This window comes from Chinchilla lanigera, unplaced genomic scaffold (genome assembly GCF_000276665.1).
Source record: "Chinchilla lanigera isolate Chin_1 unplaced genomic scaffold, ChiLan1.0 scaffold00009, whole genome shotgun sequence".
Classification (NCBI taxonomy): Eukaryota; Metazoa; Chordata; class Mammalia; order Rodentia; family Chinchillidae; genus Chinchilla; species Chinchilla lanigera.
This window is the reverse complement of record NW_004955410.1, coordinates 34,544,827-34,568,262: the sequence shown is the minus strand read 5'-3', so window position 1 is coordinate 34,568,262 and position 23,436 is coordinate 34,544,827. Positions and strand designations below refer to the sequence as shown.

General features: G+C 35.1%; 1 protein-coding gene across 2 annotated transcripts in view; it reads left to right on the top strand.

Annotated features, from left to right (window-relative positions):
* Positions 1-23,436, top strand: part of Exoc4 (exocyst complex component 4) — a 734,966-nt gene that overhangs the window by 104,528 nt on the left and 607,002 nt on the right. For both annotated transcript variants that reach the window (XM_005377540.2, XM_013510636.1), the window contains exon 7: positions 12,698-12,872. In XM_005377540.2, coding sequence (XP_005377597.1) covers positions 12,698-12,872 — 175 coding nt within the window. The remainder of the gene's footprint in view (positions 1-12,697; positions 12,873-23,436) is intronic.

The following is a 23,436-nucleotide window of genomic DNA, read 5'->3' as shown; positions in this document are numbered from 1 at the left end:
GTAAGGCACCTTTTATTACTGTTGTATAATGTTTTTGTCAAGCTGCATTCATTTGCTGGAACTTATCACTCGGTCTTCTACATGTGCAGTTAGCATGACATTGGCATCTGTGGTGGGAGAAGAACAGAGACCAGGTTTTTCATGTACCATTTTCAGATCTTGCTGACCTCTCTGGTGAAGTAACTTTTGATGTGTTGCAAATATGCTTTTCTTAGAGATGACAGTAGTTTTTTATGCTGTGGATAATGTTTGATTCTTATATGTATTCCTTTGCCGGTATATTGCATCATCATGTGTTTTTTTCTGATAGGTGAAAGGTAGTATTTCTAGCACGGTTTGAATTTGCATTTTTCTTATGAGTGAAATTAAACTTTTCATTTGTATAAAAATAATTTGCTTTTGTGATGCTGGGTTATAGTATATGGATATGTTTCTTCAAAGTAAGCTGTATTGAGAATGAGTGAAGATACAGATTTATAAAAAGGCATAAAATAAGACACTGAAAGAGGATGGGTGATTCATTATCTTATCACCTTTACTTTTTTGATGTTTGATATTTTCAGTAATCCAGTTTTCAAATGATGTTTATTTCCTTCCAATGAATATTCTGATTTTCTTTTAATGAATTCCTTACTGATTTGCAGAAATTCTCTATATACTTAAGAAATTGATGCTTTGAGATTTATTTTGCAACTTCCCTGTAGTTTATTTTGTTTTTTCATTGTGATGTCTCTGACCATGTGGACATTTTGTTTTTATGAAGCTATATTTATACATTTTTTATAACTTACGAATTTGGTGTCATACTAGGTCTTCCACATTCTTAGATAATAAATAAAATTTTTACTGGGTGTGGTGGCACATGCCTGTAATTCCAGCACTTGGGAGGCTGAGGCAGGAGGATCGTTGCAAGTTCGAGGCCAGCCTGGGCTACAAAGTGAGCTCAAGGCCAGCCTGAACTGCATAGTGAGACCCTGTCTCAAAAAGACAGTAAGTAAGTAAATAAATAAATACATAAAAGTTTCCAAACTTCTTCTAGTACTTATTAGCCACCTATTCTTAATACAGATGCTCCTTGACTTATGATGTCATAGCCCAATAAAACCATGGTAAATTAAAAATATCATATCAGAGTGCATTTAGTACACTTAACCTATTTAACACCATAGCTTAGCAACAATATGCTAGAGTAGAGTATCAGTTGTTACTGTCATGGTTGTGTGGCTGACAAGCTGTGGTTTGGTGCTGTTGGTCAGCATCATAGGAAAGTATTGTATTGTCTACCATAGCTACCCAAGAAAAGACCAAGATTCAAAATTTAAAGTATAATTTCTACTGGATGCATTTTGCTTTTGTACCATTATAAAAAAAAATTAGAAGTTGAACCATTATAGTTGGGGACTCTCTGTATTTACAGTACAGTAGTACCTCCTTATCCTTGGGCTGTACCAAGACTCCCAGTGAGTACCTGAAACCATGAGTAATACCAAACCCTCTGTGTCTTATTTTTTCTATACATATATATTGATAATAAAGTAGGCCCAGTAAGAGATTAACAATAATAACTAAGAATGTTCATAACAGTATATTGTAATAAAAGTTATATGAATATGACCATTCTCTCAAAATATGTTGTTGTATTGTACTCAACTTTTAATAAGGTAAGGTGATAAAATGTTTACATGATAAGATTAGTGAGGTGAATGGCGCAGACTTTGTGACAGCATTAGGTTGCCATTGAGCCCAAGTGTGCCATGCTAATTGAGCTGATAAATGAAACAGCTGCTGAGTGGTTGTTGGGCAGGTAGTATACAGAGGGCGTATGTTAGACAAAAAGGTGATTTTGTTATGGTCTGCAAAATGACACATGATTTAAAACTTTATAAATCCCTTATTTCTGGAATTTTCTACTTAATATTTTAGGACTGCAGTTGACAGTGGCTAACTGAAGATAGAGAAAGCAAAAACCATGGATAAAGTGGACTGCTGTGTATCTATGATACATGTGGAATCTGAAAGAGAGGCCACAGTACTTTTAATCAGATCCTATACTTTCATACTTTATTATAATGAACGGCATACCCCTTTCAGTTGTGCTGTCTGTATATCATGTAATTGATTGTCATGATTAGCACTAAATGCACACTGAATAATTCTACCTCTGAGTCATTTAAATTCTGCCTGTGAATCATTTACTTTGTAGTCTTGATCTTTTCAAGGTTAATATTTGCCTTATTTCCCAAAACATTTTACCCCTCATTTCTCAGCCTATGAAGGTTGTAAGTTTTCACAAATGAAGTGAATTACTGCTATAAAATTTGTTTTTTTTTTTTTTTTTTTCAAAATAGCATTTCCTTTCATCTCTTTTTTCTGTATTAGTTATTCTTCTCCCAAGTATCTGAAATGCAGGGCTTAGTAGAAATTGGTCATTTTATTTTACAGAAAAGTCATTCAAGAGCAGCTTTGAAGCAAGGTCAGGAATTTGTCCTTGTGGCTTCTTGTAGCCATTCCCAAGCATTGCATGCAGCACCTGGACATGCCCAGAATCAAGAAGGGCCTTGGTGTAATTTAGATGAGTAGTTAATTCGAATCAAAGCAAGCGGGAAGCAAGTAAATTTAACTTCAGTGATTATGATTCCATTTGATTAAATCCCCACTTTTGATTACACGTATCAGTGAGAACATGCTTTAAATACACCCAACTATTAAATATTGAAAAGTATGAATAGAATGAAGCAAGACATATAGAAGAAATTCCACTAGTCTTTAACTAGGTTATATCCTCTACAGCTTTACTAGAAACATTTTTAAAACAAATGAAAGGATTTTTTTTTTTTTTTTTTTTTAACATGTGGGACTATTACTCTGCAAACTAAGAAACACAACTCACTGACATGTACTTTTTAGTGAGACTTAAATAAACTAAATGATAGTGACTGTATAACATGTTATATGAATTGGAAATATCAATAATGTTCAAGGATTTTTTTAAATATTAAGATGGACAGCTTTCTGGTTGTGGATTATCTTTTATGCAGGGTCTTTAGAAAAAGGGATTTTGATTGATTGGGCCAGAGATTTTACCTAGTTGTACATTTCTTACACCTTTTGTATTTGACAAAGTTAAAAAAAAATCTGCTTTTGATTTTTCTTACTATACATACTACAGCAGGCTCAATTTAGAGATCAGACCAGTTAAGTGGATAATAAAAATGTATTTCATGAGTTGTTTTAACTTTACTATGTCACCCTTTATGCTATATCAAGCTCACTTCTTGGGGTACTGGGAGTTGAACCAAGGCCTTTGCATGCAGCTATATCCCCAACCCTTTTTAAAATTTTGAATTTTGTGGCAGGGTCTTGGTGATTCACAAAATTGCCCAGGCTGAGCTCAAACTTGAAATCTTCCTGCCTCAGTCTCCAAAAATGCTGGGAGTACAGGCATGCACCACCATGCCCAGTTATTTACAGTTCTCACCATTTTCTGTGCACTGGCTGGCTTCATAAAGCAAAAGGTACTCCAAGCTTAAACTGACACTGGATTTTTTCTTTACAAAAAACAAACACACAGATGAAATTTTATGAAGTGAAACTCTTCCCTTAATAATATGTAGGGGTGATAGCAGATGGAATTAAAGTGCTGTGTGTAAAGCTGGGCATCGTGGCAGACACCTATAATTTTAGCACTTCGGAAAGCTGGATTGAAGGATTGAAAGTTCGAGCCCAACCCGTGCAGTTTAGCAATTTAGTGAGACCTTGACTCAAAATTAAAAAAAAAAAAAAGTTAAAAAAAGGGCTTAGGATGTAGCTCAGTGTGAAGGCCCTGAGTGTAATAGCTAGTAACACCAGAAAACCACCCCCAACACAACCCCCCCCAAATAAAAAACCCACCACAACAAAAATCAAAATTAACACCCGCATGACCACCACCACCATCACCACTACCACCACCATCACCACCACTCCTGCTCCTCCTACTACAAAAACCCCTGTGTGTATCTCAGGTTGTAATTTATATTATCTGGGCTCTTCTGCTTCTAGCTCCTGGCCCATCCCCTTTGTATGGGCTCTAATCAGATTAGACTATGAGTTTGGAAGAGGAGGGTGAACTTTGTAGTCTGATTCAGATCTAGGCACGTATTAAACACACAGGAGTTTTAATGAATAAATATGTAAAATATTTAGACAAAATAATTTTAAATAAGAGGAAGTAAAATTTTTTTTTAAAGGTTCAGTCTTACAGTGGAGTCCCAAGAATTCATAGTACCAATGTTACATAAGATATTGAAATATAGATTGTCTGCACAAAGGAGGGGTCATGATTAAATTGGGATCTTGGGGTGCAGGGCCTGCAGGACTATGCTTTAGGTGATTCGTAGGCATGTTAACGTTTTGGAACATTCTTTATAAAATCACAAACATCACAGTGCTTGAAGTTTTGTAGCATTCATGCTTTGCAAAGCAGACTGCCATCTGGTATCTCACCTGAGTATCACCAGGGGCCTCATCTCAGGCAGGGGCATTATTATTAATCCCAGATATATACAAGGAAATGTGAAAGCCTAAATAATTTGACAGTTCACAAAGCTTTGTGGTGATGGAATTAAGGTTAGAAGTAGTTTCTTTCTACCAGGTAAATTTGCTGTCTCTCTTATATAAAAATTATGTTTCTAACTCATTTTCTGGACCTCATTTTGTTTTTTCCCAGAAAAGGGCAGTACTGGTACTGACGTATCCATTCATACCCCCCACTGTGATCAATGACAGGCCTCTCAGAAATAACTGGATATGTTAAGAAGTAGGATCAGAAACCACAAAGTAAATGGATCCTAATTAGCTCACTTGAGACTCAAAGTTAGTTACCTAAACAATTCCTTTAGTGGCCTTGTACAGTCTTATACTAAAATAATATATAACAAAGTACTTAGAATATGTACTAAAATCTTAACTTTTGTTGTCTTTGGGAAATAGATTTGTGGATAAATTTTAATTTGCCGTTATGGTGAAATACTATTTTTGAAATGGGAGAAAAGCTTTTAAAAGAATTCACTGGTACTGTATTCAAAGAAAAAAATTTATTTCTGATTTTAGACACGGTTTTGCCACATATCAGAACTAGAAGTTCATTTGAGGTCATCGCTGCAGAATTGAGAAGCCTGACTTGACAGGAGGGAAGTGACATGGGAAAGAAGTGACTAGAGCCAGCATCCAGTGCAGTGTCCATATTCTTACTGTGTTCCATTCTATATTGCTAATAAATTTTTCCTTTTCTTGACATAGTACAGATGGAGAATTAGTCAGCATTCTTCAAATAGTAACTTCTTTTTACATGAGGCTTGTTATTAATAAGTGGCAAAGCTTATCTCTGTTCCTTAAAAGTAGGCTTTGGATAACCTTGACGATTAAATGAGATCCATATCCTCTTTGAAATGAAAGGACAGCTGAGCTTACTGAGAAAATGTGAAATACAGGCAGGTAAGATCAAAACTAAGACCATTTTGATCTGAATTAATTGTTTGATGATCAGCTTCTCTTAAAATATAAACTCTAAGCTTAATACTTTCTTAGCTTTTAGAGTATATTGCTGGAGAAATAAATACAATGTGGTTATCACCTTTTTCTGTCAGTGGTAAAATGCAGGACCCTGATTTTAAGGTCTCAGCAGATAAATAGTGGAAGAGAACTGATTTTCTGCCTTGTGTTTGTCTTTTCTTTATGACCAAGTAAGGCAGCTTCTTGGCTGCAAGCATGAGTTTTCCAGCCAAATGACTAATTGAAGTTTCCCTGGATGTTAAATTTAGATTCAGATAGTCTTATCTCACCTTAGGTATTGAATATTTTCACAGCTTGATGATGTAGCTTTACATCGCAGACATTTTCTACCTGTGCACATGACCATTCCGTAGCATTTTCTTCTTAGGCCTCTGTTTTTTTCCATGGTGGCACTTGAAGATGAGTTATATAGGGATAGCTGCAGGTAGGAATTAATAGAAGATCTGAGAGAATAAATAACATTTTACTTACGTTTATAGGAAGGCTGATTTAAAAACTTACCAGGTAATAGGACATGTGTTTGAGAGTAAGAGCTTTCTTTATCTGGACAGTTTTCTATTTTTTTTAAAGCATAAAATAGATTTTATAGCATCATTATTAAAGTTAGCTCTGAAAGTGTGTGTCTTTCAGCTTGTAACTACTTCTTCGTGTTCTCATGTTTACATTGCTAAAGTTATCTCTTTGAAAAGTTTTGTGTGAAATATTTTTTATAGACTTCTAACAACAGGAGATTATAATCAGTAACACTTATTTCCTTACTGCTTATTATCTATAATCAGGCCTCTGTCTTCCCATTCTGTTGGAGTTTACATTTATTTCTTCATCCAGCAGATACTCACTTATTGCCTGTCATATGCTGGATGTTGTTACAGATACAAGAATGCAGGCATGAATCAACAGTGAGTTGATAGTCCAAGAGGGAAGAGTCAGGAACTGGGAGAAAGGACACTAGTTTGAGGGCAGTTTCAATAACTCTGGGAAGAGATGATGTGGCCAACTCTAGCAGGGTAACACCAGCAATGGAATGAAACAGGCTTATGTGAGAGGTAGGAAAATGGTAGATGTAAAGGGGACTTGGTGAAAGCTTGGATGAGGAAGGTGAAGGTTGTGTGCTGGGGCGAGTGATATACCACTCACTGATGTGGGGACCATGGAGAAGTAAATCTGGGAAAGACAGGAAGAGTTTTATTTCAGTCATGTTAAGTTTGAGGTCTAGCTCTGGAAAATAATTTTTCTGTGAAATGTTTGGCAGTTGTTAATAGAAAGTAATAAAGACATGATACATAAACTCGCCTAGAGAGAAAATGAGGATTGGGAAGAACTGACAGGACATGAGGAGGCTGTGGAAGAGGTTACCCAGTGGAAGCAACTGGAGGGATGGAAGGAAAGCAGAAGAGTCTGAGGTTGTGGGACCAATAGATGACAGTATTTCGAAAAGGAGGTGGTGGCCAAGGAGTGCAAGTGTGCAGCTACTTGATGAGACTGGAGAGGGCCTTTTGGTTTGATCTTTCTGTGTCTCTGTCTGTCTGTCTCTGTCTCTCTCCCGCCCTTCTCTCATCCCTCCCCCACATCTTCCCCTCCTTCTTCTCTCTCTTTTCTCCTCTCCCCCTCTTCAGTCTTCCTTTATTATGGATCTGCCGCTTTATGATAACTTTAGCCATTCCCCTCATGCAGAGGAAAGACCCCATGTCAGTATCTTGAATCCTAGGTTTCTCCTAATACTTTTATCTTACATTGCTTACATTTCTGCTCATGAATTTAGTTGTCTCCAGATTTTGCTTTTCTCCATCTGGACATTGATTCATGTTTTGACAGAGATATCGTTACAAAGAAACATAAAATAAGGACTCTGTTCTCACTTTCTGACCCAGAAGGCTATGTGTACTACTGTCATGTCACTTCTCTAAATTTATTGTAATAATCAGGGTTTTTTTTGTTTTGTTTTGTTTTAAAGGACTATAATAATACAGAGCTGTGAGGGAATTGCTTTTTATTCTCTGAATCTCTTTTTGTTATAACTAATACCCAAATCCTGCTAATTTAATCAAAGAGGGCTTTTATTAGAAAGATACAGTGTATCATACAGAATACAAGCAGGACTTTACAAACTAAGCCGTGGTAAGGACAGAGATTCAGCTGCGGCTGGGAACATCTGTAATCTCTCACCTTCTGCTTCTAGATGGTAATTGTTATGATGCATTCAAATGTGCTTTTGTATATAACCCTCACAATCACTTTGTAATTGGGAAATTGTGGTTGTGGTACTTGAGATTTGGAAAAGCCCTGTACCTATTAATATAGCAGAGAGCAGGTATTGAAGTCTAGGTTTGTAATGCTACTGCTTTACGCTGGCAATTACATAACATGTTGTCATTATAGAATAAATACTTTCTTTCATGATACTGTATTTCGTGTTATTGTGTACTGTTTTATGACTTGAAATAATTTATAAGAAGGATGTGTGTATATTATTTTTTTCTGATGGGTAGAAATTGCAGTTAATGGAAATTCAAACCTCTAAGGTTCTTAACCTATTCCTGTAAGAGGCCTTTTGTAATTTAATGCAGCTTAAAGAATCATCAAGTAATTTAATGATCTTGCCTGATCTATTGTCTTTTAGATCAGTAGTGAAAACCTTGATCTGAACTTGGTTTAAGCAGCTGAGCTAACTGCAATATAATATTTTATTTCTTCTTTTATTTAATATTTAGTGGAGGGAGTAGGTGGAGAATTATTTTAGTGGCGCTTTGTGTGCTTTGTTCATCCTGAATATGTCTGCAGCTAAACGCAAAACTTGTTTTCACCATCTTGTGCTATGTGGGCAGTTGGAGAGTGTATGTGAATATTAATGACATATTTCAGTTTATTTCTGCTAGCTTTAAATTGGGCCAGTATGCAGATTTATGGCCTGTTTATATGTGATTCCTAATCTCTTTTATTTGATGCATGAGGGGAGCATTTTGTTGCTTTTTTTTTTTTTTTTTTTTCTTTAAGGAGTACACATACTGGCTAGGAATGGTGTGCCTTTGAAAACACTGTAATTGGCTTCAGTTCTTTTTCTTTATTAGCGGGTCACTGTTCATCCCACTACTGATTTCACCTTGCAGTGAGCTACTGAAGCTCTTCTTGCTGAGGTCCCTAGGACCTGTGAGTTGTAAATTTCTCACTTTCCCTTATCTGACCTCTGTGTATCCCTTGACTACTCATATTCTTTCCTTTGTCTTCTAAAATTTTCCCTGGCTTCCTGCTTCCTTTGTAGCCCTTCATAACAGTCTTTTGGTGCTGCTCTTTCTTGAAGTGTGAACTCTGCCCCATGCCTGCTATTCTTCCTCTGCATATTTTCTCTGAGTGATCTTGTCCTCTCACGTATTTGTACTTTTCAAATTTGCAGTGTTAGTCCTTCTCCTGAGCTACTGCCTTGCATAGAAGTACTTAAAGATGTACTGCTTTATACTTAACATACCCATATCTAAACAGCAGGAGAGGTGGCAGACCTTCACTGTCCTTACTCAGTTATGGCTGTTGTTTTTCTTTTAAACATCTGTTTTGAGATAATTAGCATGCCATACATCTTACCAGCTGAAAATATATAATTCAGGGCTTCTAAAGTACATTAAAAGGTTTTGCAATGATCACTACTATCTAGTATCAAAACAATTTTTTGCCCCTAGAACAGATCCCTTATACTTTACCAGTCAATTCCCATCTACTCTAAGTTACTAGGACTGTGTTATCTGTCTTTATAAATTTCCCTGTCCATATTTTATATAAATAGAATCATACAACATTTAGTCTTCTGTGACTTTTTTCACTGAGCATAATATTTTCAAGATTTGGATTATTTTGACCTGTTGCCATTATTAATAATGTTGCTGTGAATGTTGTGTACATATTTTTGTGTGTATATTTTAATTTCTCTTTACTGTATACCTAGAAATGAAATTGCTGAGTGTATATGATAACTATATGTATCGTGTTTGAGCATCTGCCAAGATATTTTCCACAGGGGCTGTACCATTTTAAATTCTTACTAGCACTGCATGAGAGTTCCCATTTCTGTGTGTCCTTACCAACAGTTTTTGTTTATCTTTTTTATTTTAACCATTGTGGTGGGTTGAAGTGCTCTCTCATTTTTATTTTGATTTGCATTTTGCCAATGGCTAGTGATGTCGAGCATCTTTTTGATGCTTATTGGTTCTTTTGGTGGGGACAGGGAGTGGGACTTGAACTTGTTACCCTTCTGCTTCAGACTTTCAGAGTGCTAGGATTATAGGTGCATATCTCCATGCCTGGTTTCTTTGTCCATTTAAAAATTTACTTTCACTTTATTACAAGTTAGTTATAGGAGTTTTATAGATATCCTAGATATGGATCTTTTACAAATTATGAGCGTTCTATAGATATATTTTTTTCTTTCTTTTTTTTTTGGACTAGGAATTGAACGCACAACCTCGCACTTGCCTGGCAGTTGCTGTGCCGCTGAGCTATATCCCCAGCTCCGCAAGTCTTTTATCATGTCTGTAATTTGCAAATGTTTTCTCCCATTTTGTGGATTTCCTTTTCACTTTTTTATGGTATCATTTGGAACACAAAAATTTTTAGTTTTGAGATCATAACTATCTATCTTAACACTGGGTGCTTGGGTTATGGTAAGGCAGAAGAGACATTCCTTCTCTCGGAAGTGAGTGGGCAACTCAAAATAAGTAGAGTTGCCTGTGGAGTCTCTTCACATTTGACCTGTCTTTTCTTAGCTATTATTCTACTTCCCTCCTTTCTTCCCTTTGACTATGATGGCCACTATAGAGGAACAGGCTTGTTTTGGCTTTGAGCCTTAGGAGTGCCAAAGCTGGCACTGTCTCAGCATTTAATCAAAGTTAGCTATTTCCATGATGCTAATAGATACTATGAATCTCATCTTACATCTCATTTCCCTGATGCATCTCTTTTCTAAATGGAACACTGCTCCTGACTGCAGAGCTGCTCTTGTCTTTAGCTGACAGATAAGGTGTGTAGCCATAGAGTTCATTGATCCTGGAGATAAGCAGACAGCAGCACCCATGCATTTGTAGGAGTTGCTTTTCTGCTAGTGTTTTTGTGTTCTTACTAGTTCACAGTCCTGTACCTAGAACTTCAAGGACATTGGACACCAACGTGCTTCAGGCTTTTGAATGTTGTGGATCAATATGCTTTCAAACAATGTTGAGTATTACATGTGGCCTTTAAATTTTAATTTTGTCAAATAAGGACATTTGGTGATATAAGCATCATCATGACAAAATAACAGAGTTTTCCTACCAAGAGGATATAAAAAACATAAGGTTAAATAAAGTTACCTGTGAAAAGTCAACATAGTGTTTTTATTTTTCTATCCGCCACTGAGAAATATGTATGATCTATAGGTTGCTATTTGGGAGCCACAGTTTTATATACTCAGCATAGCTTTCTATTTGAAAAGTAGAGCCTTCACTTAACCCAGTATTTACTGTATGTGACTGGACCAGTTTTATGCTGATTATTCACCAACACCAAACTAAGTATTTCATTGTTGCATTTTGAGACATCTTTCCATATTTTGTACCTCGATGTTGATATTTTGAATGGTTCTTTAATAACACAAATGAGAAAATGATTTTATAAGCATACATAATTATAAATATAAACAATATTTAAAAAATTTTTTAAAATTAGCACTCTAAAAGTAGAATGGCTCCTATTTACAAATACAATGTGTAATGTGTAGATTATGTATCCTGGACTTGGGAGTATTACATAAATACTATTGGTTCTTTCTCATCTAAATTACAATGTCAAATTGATATTAGGATTTTATCATAAGATAGTTATGGGCTATCATATTGGCACATTCATTATAATAATTGGGCAGTAAAGAAGCCATAGAACTGATAATATGCTGTACATTTTGATGAAATTGTAGTTATAACCTCTTATTTATGGTAGTTGACATTTCTGTCAAGCTCTTATATTGAGCTCTTTTGATTTTTCTTTCTACTTTCCAGTTTGGTTTAATAGTCTATTTAAGAACTATGAACTGAGAGCCATACAACATACTGTACAATAAGGCCCAAATTTCAAGATTTCCTGTACTTGTTCATGAAATACACATTAAATTCATCAGCAAATATTTGGTAATCATTTGTTCTAAGTGCTCCTGAGCACAAGGCAGTGCCTCCCTTGGAAGACTAATAATAGAGAAGAGAGATAAAATATCTGTTTATAAATGAATATGACCCACATTTATTGAATCACATGTGTGAGCCACTTGGGATAAGTTTCTTGAAAGTTGAATAAAATACTGTCCAAATTCAGAGGTAGAAATGATTTTAGGTAGGGGTGATCAGTGAAGCTATATAGTGTTACTTTGTATCCATGACAAAAAGCTCTGTGTTATCTCTATGTACATATCTACATTCTAGAGTTTTAGCGAGAGATAGATGGCTGAACGCACTGACATGTAAATCAGCTTTTGCTGTAGGCCCAGCTGCTTTGCAACCTCATTTTGTATCCTTGAGCATATAAACTGATGTAATAATATGTGTCCAGCATATCTCACTATGATAAATGAGATGATGTGTATGCCTAAGCTGTTTCCTGTAGTGAAAGTCAGATTGCTTGGCATGTGTATATTTTGTTTTCCAGGCACCTTAGGCTGTACATTTGAATGGTAGAACACATAGCTTTCCATGACTAAAAGGTTTAGTACCCTTACCAGCCCAGTTTATTATTGCTAGGGAATAGCATATTCTGTATAACATCTGAACTTTGTCTGAAAAATTGCCTGAAATCCTTAGAAAGGCTGCCTATATGAATTTAGAGTGGTAGTACTCTAATTACTGAAATATGTTAAAAAAGAAACAAACGTGTACTGAGCTACTGGTTTCAGTTTACAGTTTATTTTTGAATTCTTAAATCATTTCCATTTTATAGCAGAGTAAAATGAGGTTTGGATAAATTTCTTAAAGTTGCTTAGACTCTAACTGTTTGAATCATATCTGTTGAAATGTGCTAGTTGTACTGTTTATGTCAAAGTATACTACTGTATTTCACCTTAGTTTGATGTTTTTCTTTCAGGCCAGTGTAAAACATATGTGTGCATGTATATGTTACTTGTTTGTTTTATCACTAGGTTACTTCTAGAGCTGCTGGAGCTACTGTTTGACAAGTTTAATGCTGTAGCCACTGCTCACTCTGTGGTCCTGGGATACCTTCAGGATGCCGTTGGGATTCCGCTGACTCAGCAAGAAGAGATCAAATTGTATGATATGGCAGATGTATGGGTAAAGATCCAAGATGTGTTGCAGGTAAGGACTTTTTGCAAAGGGTATTATCTTGATTCAGGGCAACGATTTGGAACAGCAAAAAAAAAAAGGCCATCTAAAATATTATCTTATGGATATAAAGAGGCTGAAGAAGTACTACTTCCATTTAAAGGTGATAACTTCTGATGTCATTGACATACCATATTCAAGACCATTTCACAAACTTTTTGGCAAGGCTTTAAAAATAGAAGTATATTCTTAATGTGTAGTAATCAAGGATGTACGGTATCTATCTTTCTATTCTAATGTACTTTATTTCTCTGGGTTTAATCATATATGAAGGTAGTAAGTGTGCAATGTTAAATCTGTTTTATAAAGCTTAATTTTATTGACTTTCCTTTTATTTTTTGCATATATTGGTTAAATGACAGATCAAGAGCTTATTCTGAGAGATGAGAATAAATCAGTAAACTATAAATGTATCACTTTGATTGATTTGTTCAAGATAAGAAGAATTATATTGCAGTTTGCTGAGATGGCATTTAGAAATTGTATTATATTTTCTTTCCATGTGTCAGCAAAATATATTTGACTTGGGCAGATGAAAATTAGAAATACAATTAAGAGTAGCTGAAGCAAGTTTGACATAGCCAAATAGAAGTGACTGGATTAGGTAGTACCTACTAATATGAAAAAAATTACATATATGTAGGGAATTGAAAAATGGAACTGTGTGGGAATGAAATTGCTTGTATTCAAATAGGAATCTTTGCAATAAAAAATAAATCATGAATGTAAATTGCAAATTGAGAATAGAGGCGTGCTTCTGGTGAATTGGATGATTGATTCTTGGATACTCAGACATTTTTTGTGGACAGTGAATTTTTTATTGATAGGTTAGTAGAAATAATGTGTATTGAAACTACATTGTTTGAGTTTTTTTTCCTTTATCAACTTTGTCAATTACTATGTGCCTGTAGTAAGAGCTTGGCTAGTTGTTTAACATTCTGTGTCTTTGTTAATTTGCCATATGGAAATGACATGTATCTTTTGTGTCACCTGTTTGTTTTAAGTATAAGGTAATAGATTTTAGAGCTATTTCAAAAATGGCTAGAATTAGGAATTTCTGATTCTGGCCACAATGAAGTTACCTCTTTGTATAAAGCAACTATAAAATTGGATGGACTCAGGTAGCGCGGAAACAGAGAAGAGAACTCATGAGGTGAGCGCTACATTCATCCCTCCTTCCTCCTGGGGCATTCTCCAAACTATGGCATGAGGAAGTAAAGTGTAGAGGCAGCAGTAGATTCTCTTAGCAGAGGGGGCAGAGATTAGGGATGTAGAAGAAGCTGGGATTTGTGGAGATGAGAGAATTGTGTGGAAAAGAAGCTCCATAAAACTTTAAAAAGAATGCCTTTCAGCTCTTCGATCAAATACAGAGCTGTGCATACCACAAGGTGTAGCAGAAAACAGCTATTGTAAGACTGTGAGCCAAAAGGAGATTCTTAAAGATGTTGGAAGAGTGCTTGGAAATGTTGGAGTTCAGACCAGCCAGTGTGGGAAGAGCAGCCTGAGCCCCCTATGAGGTAACTGCCTAATAGCACAAAACTGTCATTAAATTAAGACAGTATGATCCAGACTATTAATAATGAAGTATCTACGGTGCCTATCATATAATTACTTCATGTGAAAGGGCAAGAAAATATGACTCATAAGCAGGATTTTAAAAGCTGACAAAAATTAATAACTCAAATGAAAAATTCACTGGATGGGCTTAGGAGCAAATTGTATACTAAGAAGAAAGGATCAGTGAATTTGAAGATAGATCAGTCTACCCAAACCAAAGCACAGAAAGAAAATAGACCAAAATGAAAAATGTACAAAGCCATAGAATATCCTCTAGGATAATACCATGCAGTCTAGTGATTGTGGGATTGTAAGTTTAGAAGGAGAACCGACAGAGAGATTATAAAGCAGAAAAATCAAAAGAAATAATAGTAAAAAAAAAAAAAATTCAAATTTAGTAAAAAATATAAATCTACAGATCCAAGAAGCTCAATGAATCCCAAGCAGTGTAACACAAAGAAAATCAACACCTAGACACATCATTAGCAGGTTATTGACGGTGGCTGCAATCTTAAAAATAGCTAAAGGAAAGGAGGACTTAGTACCTGCAGGGAAACAGAGAAAAAGTCATAATGGACTTCTCATTGGACCAGCTAGAAATGAGTGAATGTAATCTTGAAAGTGCTAGAAAATCCAAAAGTTGTCAGTCTAGAACTTTGTATGTGGGGCTGGGAATTTAGCTCAGCGGCAAAAGCACCTGCCTGGCATGCGCAAGGTCGTGAGTTTGGTTCCCGGTAAAAAAAAAAAAAAAATAGAACTTTGTATGAACTGAAAATATTCTTCAAATTGAAGATAAAATAGAGCCATTTTCCAGTAATTAAAGCTGAAAGAATTTGTCACCACTAGAAGTACATGTTAAGAAATGTTGGGAGAAAGTTTTTCAAATGGAAAGAAAATGATACCAGATGGTAACTCAGACCTATAGGAAAAATTAAAGAGAGCCAGACATGATAAATATGTGACCAAAAGTAAAATATTTTTTCTCAAAAAAAATTTCTTAATTTTAAATTTTTAAAATGGAATTTCTTAATTTATGTTTAAGACAAAAACAGTGATACATATTGGTTTTATATTTTGCAGTAAAGTGTATGATGGTAACTGCACCAAGTAGGGTAAATGAAACTACTGTTGCAAATTTCTTACAACATACATGAAGAGCCATAACTTTTAGGGTAAAGCATAATAAGTTAAGGATGCATAATTTAATCCCCAGAGTACAAACACAGTAAAATGAAGTATAGATAAAAAGTCAGTGAAAGGGATACAGTTGAATGTTGAATAAATATTTGGTTAATCCAAAAGAAGAAACCAGAAAACCAGGAAACTAAAAACAGAACTACAAAGAAAAAATATAGAACAAAGCAAAGATGGGAAGAATAGAACACAAATAGCAAAATGTTATATTTTTTAAAAAATGTTAGATTTATACCAATCATGTAAATAGTTATATTAAATATGTTACTAACCTATAATTAAAAGGTAGAGATCATATGGGATTCAAAACAGAGACAAAAAGACCCAACCTTAGAGTGTTTGCATTATCTTACTACTTTTTAATTCTTAAATACTTTCAAACTTTAGGAAAGTTGTAACAATAAGAATAGAACCAGAAAACCCTCATGTACTTCTTTATTCAGATTTACCTAATTTTAACATTTACTACTTTTTAAAATCACTTTTTTCTCTATGTACATATGTATACATGTGAACATACAAGTGTTTTTGTTTGAAAGCTTGACAGGTGTTTGTCTGATCTACTGTGTATGTACTACTTTTGGTTTAATGACCTAATAATGTTCTCTCCACATAGCAATTCTTTGTGCTCCTGCAGTACAGTAGCCAGTCTTGGGTGAGGTATTACATTTAGTTTGCTATAAACTTGAAATTTCCATTTTGTTTCTTTTTATGATAATGACATTTAAAAAAAATATACTCTGTTTATCTCTTTATAGACATATATGCCATTTCCAAGATTTAGCTATTAAGAACTGTGCTACTATGAACACGGGTATGCATGATATCTTTACCTGTTTGGGGAAGATACCTGAGACCATAATGTTGAGTGAAATGATAGACACAGGACCTTAAATATAATATTACATAGTTTTTCACATATGAGAAACCCAACCTGTACATTAAAAAGAAAAAGATCATGGGAAACAGAGTGATAGAGCTTTTGCAAAGGGAAAGAGAGCCAAGAGATGGAGGAGGGAGGGGAAGAAAAGGGAATTAAGATGTGTTATGTACATGTGCCAGCTCTCCACAAGGGATGTAGTCATTATGTTCTATAAACATTTGCTGATAAAAATGAAAAAAATATATATTCCTGCCCTTATTATTTCAGATTTAAAAGACACAATTTATTTTTATTTAGGTAGTTTTTGCAGTACTGGGGATTCATCCTAGAGTCTTTACACTGAGCTGTATCCCACTGCACACCACCCCTTTCTTTTCAAATTTTGAGGCAAGGTCTCACTAAGTACTCAGGTGTAACTGAACTGTGAATCCTCTTGCCTCAACCTCCCACGGTGCTGGAATTTTAGCAAGCACCATCATGCTTACTTTAAAAAGTATTAGAGTATAAATTATTATCAAATGGAAGTGTCATAGTACCTGTGACAGTTAAAATGAGTACATTAAGCTCTAGAAATTATGTTATAAGTCTATGTAATGCTACTCCAGCAAGAATGTAAAATATTTTCTGGATAGGGTTGCATGATCCCTATCTTTTGCTAGCATGGACTAATATTCTAAATTCAAAAGAACATAGAAATCTATTAGAATCCTATTTTGAATACTATCATAAATTAATTATGGTTATGAATGATGTAAGCTATGTTTTCCTTTACCTATTTTGGCTTTGTCAAATATATATACTTCCTATACTTTTGGAAACAAAATCCATATTTTAAGGAACTTTAAATTTGATCAGACAGTAATAGCTGAACTGTATAAATGATTAAAAATGTGTGTTTCTCTTTTATCAAATGAGGCATGCCTTTCATATGTGCATTGTAAAAAGAGTGACTTGAGGAAATGATTTTCATGTTATGGAATGATTTAAGCAACTCTGGTATAATTTATATATTATAAAGTTCATCGATTTAAAGTATAGGTTTCAGACCTACTGACTATATTTTTGGGAGTTGTGCAGCCATCAACATACTGTAATTTTGGAACATTTTCATCACTTCAGCAAGAAACCTTATTTTTATTAGTAGTCATTTAACCATTCCTTACTCCCTTAGGCTACAAGGTACTCATTGTTTCAGAAATGAGTTACTAGTTTTTTTAAATCCTGAATCCATGGTCTTTATTCTTTTAGTTCAGTTTTTTGGTTTCCTGTAATATAGATGTATGGAAATTTTCCAGTTTAAGGAAAGTAAATAAGATATACTTAAGACCCTGAAGAGGCATCAGTTGTGTGTTATATCTATCAGTAGCTTGTAGTCTCCAAATTTTACACTTGCTGTTCCCCTTGCTACTTCATGTTAGTGTGTGGTTATAACAATGGCATATGGTGTTTGACAGATGAATACAGAAATTGAAACTCATAGTTTAAGGTAAGAGGCAAAACATAGAAATGACGTTTATCTCTGTTTTGTTTCATTGGTTTGAACATTGACAAGGTTCTTTGTCCTTTTTCTTTCTCTTTCTCCAGTTTTCCCCCACTGTTACCTATTTACTTTTCTGCTCTCTTGTTTTGAAAAAATGACTTTACCTATCACTAGAGTTAATCTGTTGTTCTTTTTAACTATTTACTCATCTTTATTAATCCAAACATTTGAGAATAAAGCATAGCTGATTCTTTTTTTATTTGTGCATATTTGGAGTACTTGATGTTTATGTTCATCACAGGGAGTGGGTACATGCACGGGACGTCCTTCGGTTCTTTTAATTTGTCTTCCCCTGCCCACCTATCTCCTTCCCTCATCTCTAGATCTCTTACCTGAGGACCATTATTATTATTATTATTGTTCTTGTTTTTTAGTTCATGTTTATGACACACAAAGATTATATTCATTGAGGGTAGTTGTTACCTATATTCGATACATCTTAAATCTTTTTATGTCCCTTTCCCTTTCCCTCAGCGTAAGATTCTTGGTCCCTTTCTTGTTTACCAAAGATACATCTCCCTGTTTCCTTTTATTCATTTTTCTCTCTTTTGTCTTCCCTTTCTTCTCCCTCCCCTCCTTTTCCTCCCCCTTCCCCTTGTTTTCTTTTCCCTCCCCGTTTCTTCTCCCTTCCCCTTTTCTCCCCTCGTCTCTCTCTTTTTCTCATTTTCTCTTCCTTTTTTTCCCTTTGTTTTCTGCTTTGCCCAGGCTGGCTTTGAACTCCTAGACTCAAGAGATCTTCCTCGCTCAGCTTCCCAAGTAGAGGAACTATAGGCATGTACCATGTGCCACCAAACCTGGCTGAGAATAAAGCATTTTTGAATAAGAGGTTCTTCTAAATAATTTAATTTTTTATTACTATAAATAAAAATTGTTCACAAATTGTCTTCATTATTTTTCTCCTTGCTGAGACAAAATACCTGCCACCCAAAATTAAAGGAGGAAACGTTTATTTAGATCATAGTTTTGAGAGGTTTCAGTCCATAATCAGCTGGCTCCAAGGCATGGCGAGGAGAAACAGTTCATGGTATAAAAAGTGTAGCAAAAGCAACAAGGGACCTTAATAATTTCTTGTTTTTTTTCCCCCTTTTATCTTATCCAGGCTACTCAGGGCAGGTAGCGCTCACACCCTTAATCCTAATGCCCTTGAGCCTAGCATTATACCATGAATCAATTTCAGTGTCACACACTCTAGATCCAGCCACCTCTGAAAAAGCCCCACCTATGTCCATGTGAGGCTTTGGGGGGTCATCTAATACAAGGTATAACACAACTCTTAAGTTATTTTTAGATTTTTATGTTTTCTAATTCCCTCAGAATTCTTTCAGGTTATGCAGTACTGAATAATATTAATATATATACCCTTTAGTAAACTGGAAATCTGATGACAGATGCATGTGAATTAGTGTTGCTGAATTTAAGAACAGTAGTTGATGTAATTATATTATAATCCTTTGAGACACTGGAAGGACCAAGAAAGATTTTTGAAACTGGAGGGCTCTTGCAAACTGGAGGTAAACAAAGGGAGGAATGGCACTACATGTAGAGAGGTAGAAAAGATAATGAGGTAGTATCAGTAAATGACACAAAAGGAATGAATGGATGAGGGTATTCAGGAATAAGAAGAAACGTATATTTACAATTGAAGTTTATTTTGTTGACTGCAGGATAAGCTTGGATGGGTAAAGCTGGGTGCATGCTGTGGAAAGCCTTTAGTGTCATCTGTATGTTTTGTGATTTATGAGACTAATAGTAGTAATTTCTCAAGCTGGCTACATATTGGATGTACCTAAGGTTTGAGTCTTAGCCCCATCTCATACCTTCTCAATGATAAATCCCATGGACAGGGACTAGATTCTATGTGTGTGTGTGTATTTAAGCTCCTGTGGTGATTCAGATATCTTAGTTTAGTATCCTATATTTAGGGATCCTTGCTTTAGCTTATGTTATTAAATGTATCTAAGATTGAAATAAACATGACAGGTTTTGATGGTAGAGGACAAAAGCATACAAAGAAGGGAGAGAAAGATTTGTGAACTGTCTGAGTATTAGAAAATCTGTAAGATGTTATGTTTGACCTGTCTGCTGGGTTTCCAAGAGGACAGATACTTTAATAATACTTTAATACTTTAATAAAGGTTTAGTGTTAAATTATTGGGACCAATTTATCTGCTAAGTACTGGGAAATAAAGATAAGCTAAAGATAGAGAGCTCACTCTGTTGAAGTGAGGGAGAGTCTACAGTAGTTTTTTTTTTTTTTTTTTTTTTTTTTTTTTTTTTTTTAGTTAAAGGCAGTATTTGTGATCTTTGTTAAATAATAGAGTCCTGGCTGGGAAATATTTATGATCACCTACATAGGGAGTTTTGGAAGGATTTTTGATTTAATTTTCCATGTAGAGTTTTATGCATCAGGCCAGTTTAATTTCATGTACTTGTTGGAGGAAGGTTGTTTAGGTTAAAAATTATTTCTGGAGAATGAAACAATCAAGAACAATGGGCACCTGAAGTTAAGGGTTTAATGAGTGAATGAAAGTGATGATTAGAATGATGAGATAATATGACAAGTGGAGTTATAAGTGTTTACAGTTCAAATTTCATTTTTGTTTTGATTTGAAAGTGTTTCTTGTTAAAAAATTGTAATGTTCTTTTGTATAGTAAATCATGGTGCAGAAAACAGTTCTTGATCTTTTAACGACTTCAACAGTTTTTCTCCACTGGAGCCTGAGCTATCCCTGGCAGGCAGAACCCATCTTTCAGTCAGAAGGTTTGTTTGTCTCAGCATGTTTGTCTCTGCAGACAGACAGTGAGGAGACAAGGCTATAGCTATCTTAGTAACAAGGTGTCATAGTTTTCTCCTGTTGTCAGCCCTGTGACCACACACCATTGCACTCCTTTTTCGGTTTTGCACTCTTTTGAAAACTGTGATAATAGAAATACATGTTTTTACCCTTCTGAGCAGCAGCAGGACCTTCCATAATATCGTCTACTTGGTGACATGCCTGTCAAAGTTTTAATGCCATGTTTTCAAGTGTATTAGACTGATGTACACTAGAAACAAAATATTCATTTCTTTTGGGATTTTGTATAACAGAGAAAACAGTGGGATCTCTTTGAACCAACCCATCTTCCAAGCATTATGATTCTGAAGAAAATCTAATTTTTTCATAAATTATTTCAACATAAAACTCTCCAGTTAGCCATTGTTGGCTGAAATATATAATCTATTAGTGTGCTAAGCATACAGATTGAGCTAATGGCTTCTAGTTAAACTGTTTACCACTAAGAGTGACTTCTAAAACAAGTCACCTCACTTTTGTAGTGCCTTGATTTCTTTTTCCAGAGAGTAACAGAAAGCAGAATGTAAAACCATTTTCCTTTTGTTAACTGCCACATAAATGTTTAAGTAGTGATAAAGTTAACCTCATGAGGCAAGAACTTGAAATTTACTGTCAGGTAAGAAAATCCATAAAATTATTGGTACTGATCCATGACCTGGAGGGGATTTTTCAAGGAAATATGTACTTTCTATTTTGAATCTTGGCCTGAAACTGAGTTATTCTTAGGTTTTGTTGCTTCTGATATTTTGGTGCACAGAGAGGATTCCCTACCTTAACATAAAATTAGCTTTCTACAGTATTTTAGGGCAGATAACTTGTGAAAGTTTTCTTGCAGATAGTTTTTTTTTTCATTTCTCAGTTTTTAAAACTTATTGATGCCCTCTATTTTGAGGGGCATAAGCCATGCTGTCAGGCAGGGTATTGAGTCTACAGAAATGCTTTTATTCCTAGAATTTTTTTCTGTCTTGTCAATGGAGAGTATGCTGCACAACAAACAGAATTTAATTCACATTTACAAGTTAAATTAACATATTTTCCTGTAGATTGGAATCAGTTTCTGTAGTGCCAGGACTTCCCTGTGCTGTTTTATATTTACTAGCAATTCTTCATTCGGGAATGGATGAACAGCCAGGGAGATTGTTCTGGCTCCCCGTGCAGGTGTGGCAAATGCCCAAGTCACAGTGCTAGGGTATTTGATGCTCAATAAAGCCTGACTTCAGTGTGGACAGCTTAATACAAATACACTGAGCCAAACTTTAGGATGTAGCAGCTTGTACAGGTATACCCCCAAATAAATAGATCTTGGATCAGATTTACTTTGCTTCTATTGCTAGACACCCAGGGTGGTTATGCTTGATTCTTCTTGTAGCTTATTCTACATTCTACCAATGTGTGGAAATGGCAGTCTTTCTTCCTACCCACTACCTCTAAAGCTTATCTCTTTACGTAGTTTTGTCTGAGATTCTAGAGGATGAATTGTTAAAAACTGTGTGCCCATCAGACTCATGCTGCTGCTGCTATTTTAAGTGAACTTATCAAGATTTGGTGCACCTGGATTTAAGCAAGAGGATTGGTAGGAACAAAGAGGCCTTAGTGAGTGGTGGTGATTAATAGTCATAGATGAAATAGAGTAGTACAAAAAGTATCATTATGTGGTCTGTGTGAAATTAAAACATCAGACATCACCTTCACTGACATTGCTCATGTCTACCAGAGAAGATTCAGGGCACTATTAATTCTGTTTTTTTGGAATTATGATCTTTGTGTGTGTGTATTTTTAAAAAAAATTATTTTAATTAATACACGTTGAGATTAATAAAGAATTTTTTAAAAACACTCTTCTATGAAAAAAAGACAGAATTTTATAACAAAACAATTATTGGGTAACAGTGGTTAAAGTACTGTGTAACGTGATTTTAAAAGGATGTCCAAAATGTTACTCAGATTATAAGTCATAAACGGCAAAAGATACTCTTACAAAGAAGAAACAAATAATAAAAGGGGAAAACTTCCCTTTCAGTAAACAAAAGAAACTAGTAGTATAAATGAAACAATTGAGCATTTATCTTAAAATACTTTTGAAATAATAGAATAGATAATTTAGGAGAATTATTTGACTTCTCCCTCCTTGGTATTTATCTTCTATTTCGTTCTCTATTTCTCTCCCCCTCCTTCCCTCCTTCCCTCTCCTTCCTCTCCTCCCTCTTCTCCCTCTCCTCCCTCTCCTCTCTCTCCTTACAGGACCCCCCAAACTCTATTAAAACACTTTTAGTGTGTCTTGGGGTTGTCAGCTCCACTCTTGAAATAGTGATTCTCTCTTGGGTGTAGTCATAATTACTTGGGGGTCCTATGATGTTTGGAGAGCCTGCTTTGTAGGATTTTGACTGATTTTAACTCGCACTCTTGATTCAGAGCCAGAATTAGCAAATGTTATAGATTTGATCATATTAAAACCAAGACCATTAAGGACACCCTCAAGGAGTTGCAAAAACTGAATTTAATTTTGAAGGATATGTCCATGTTACACTT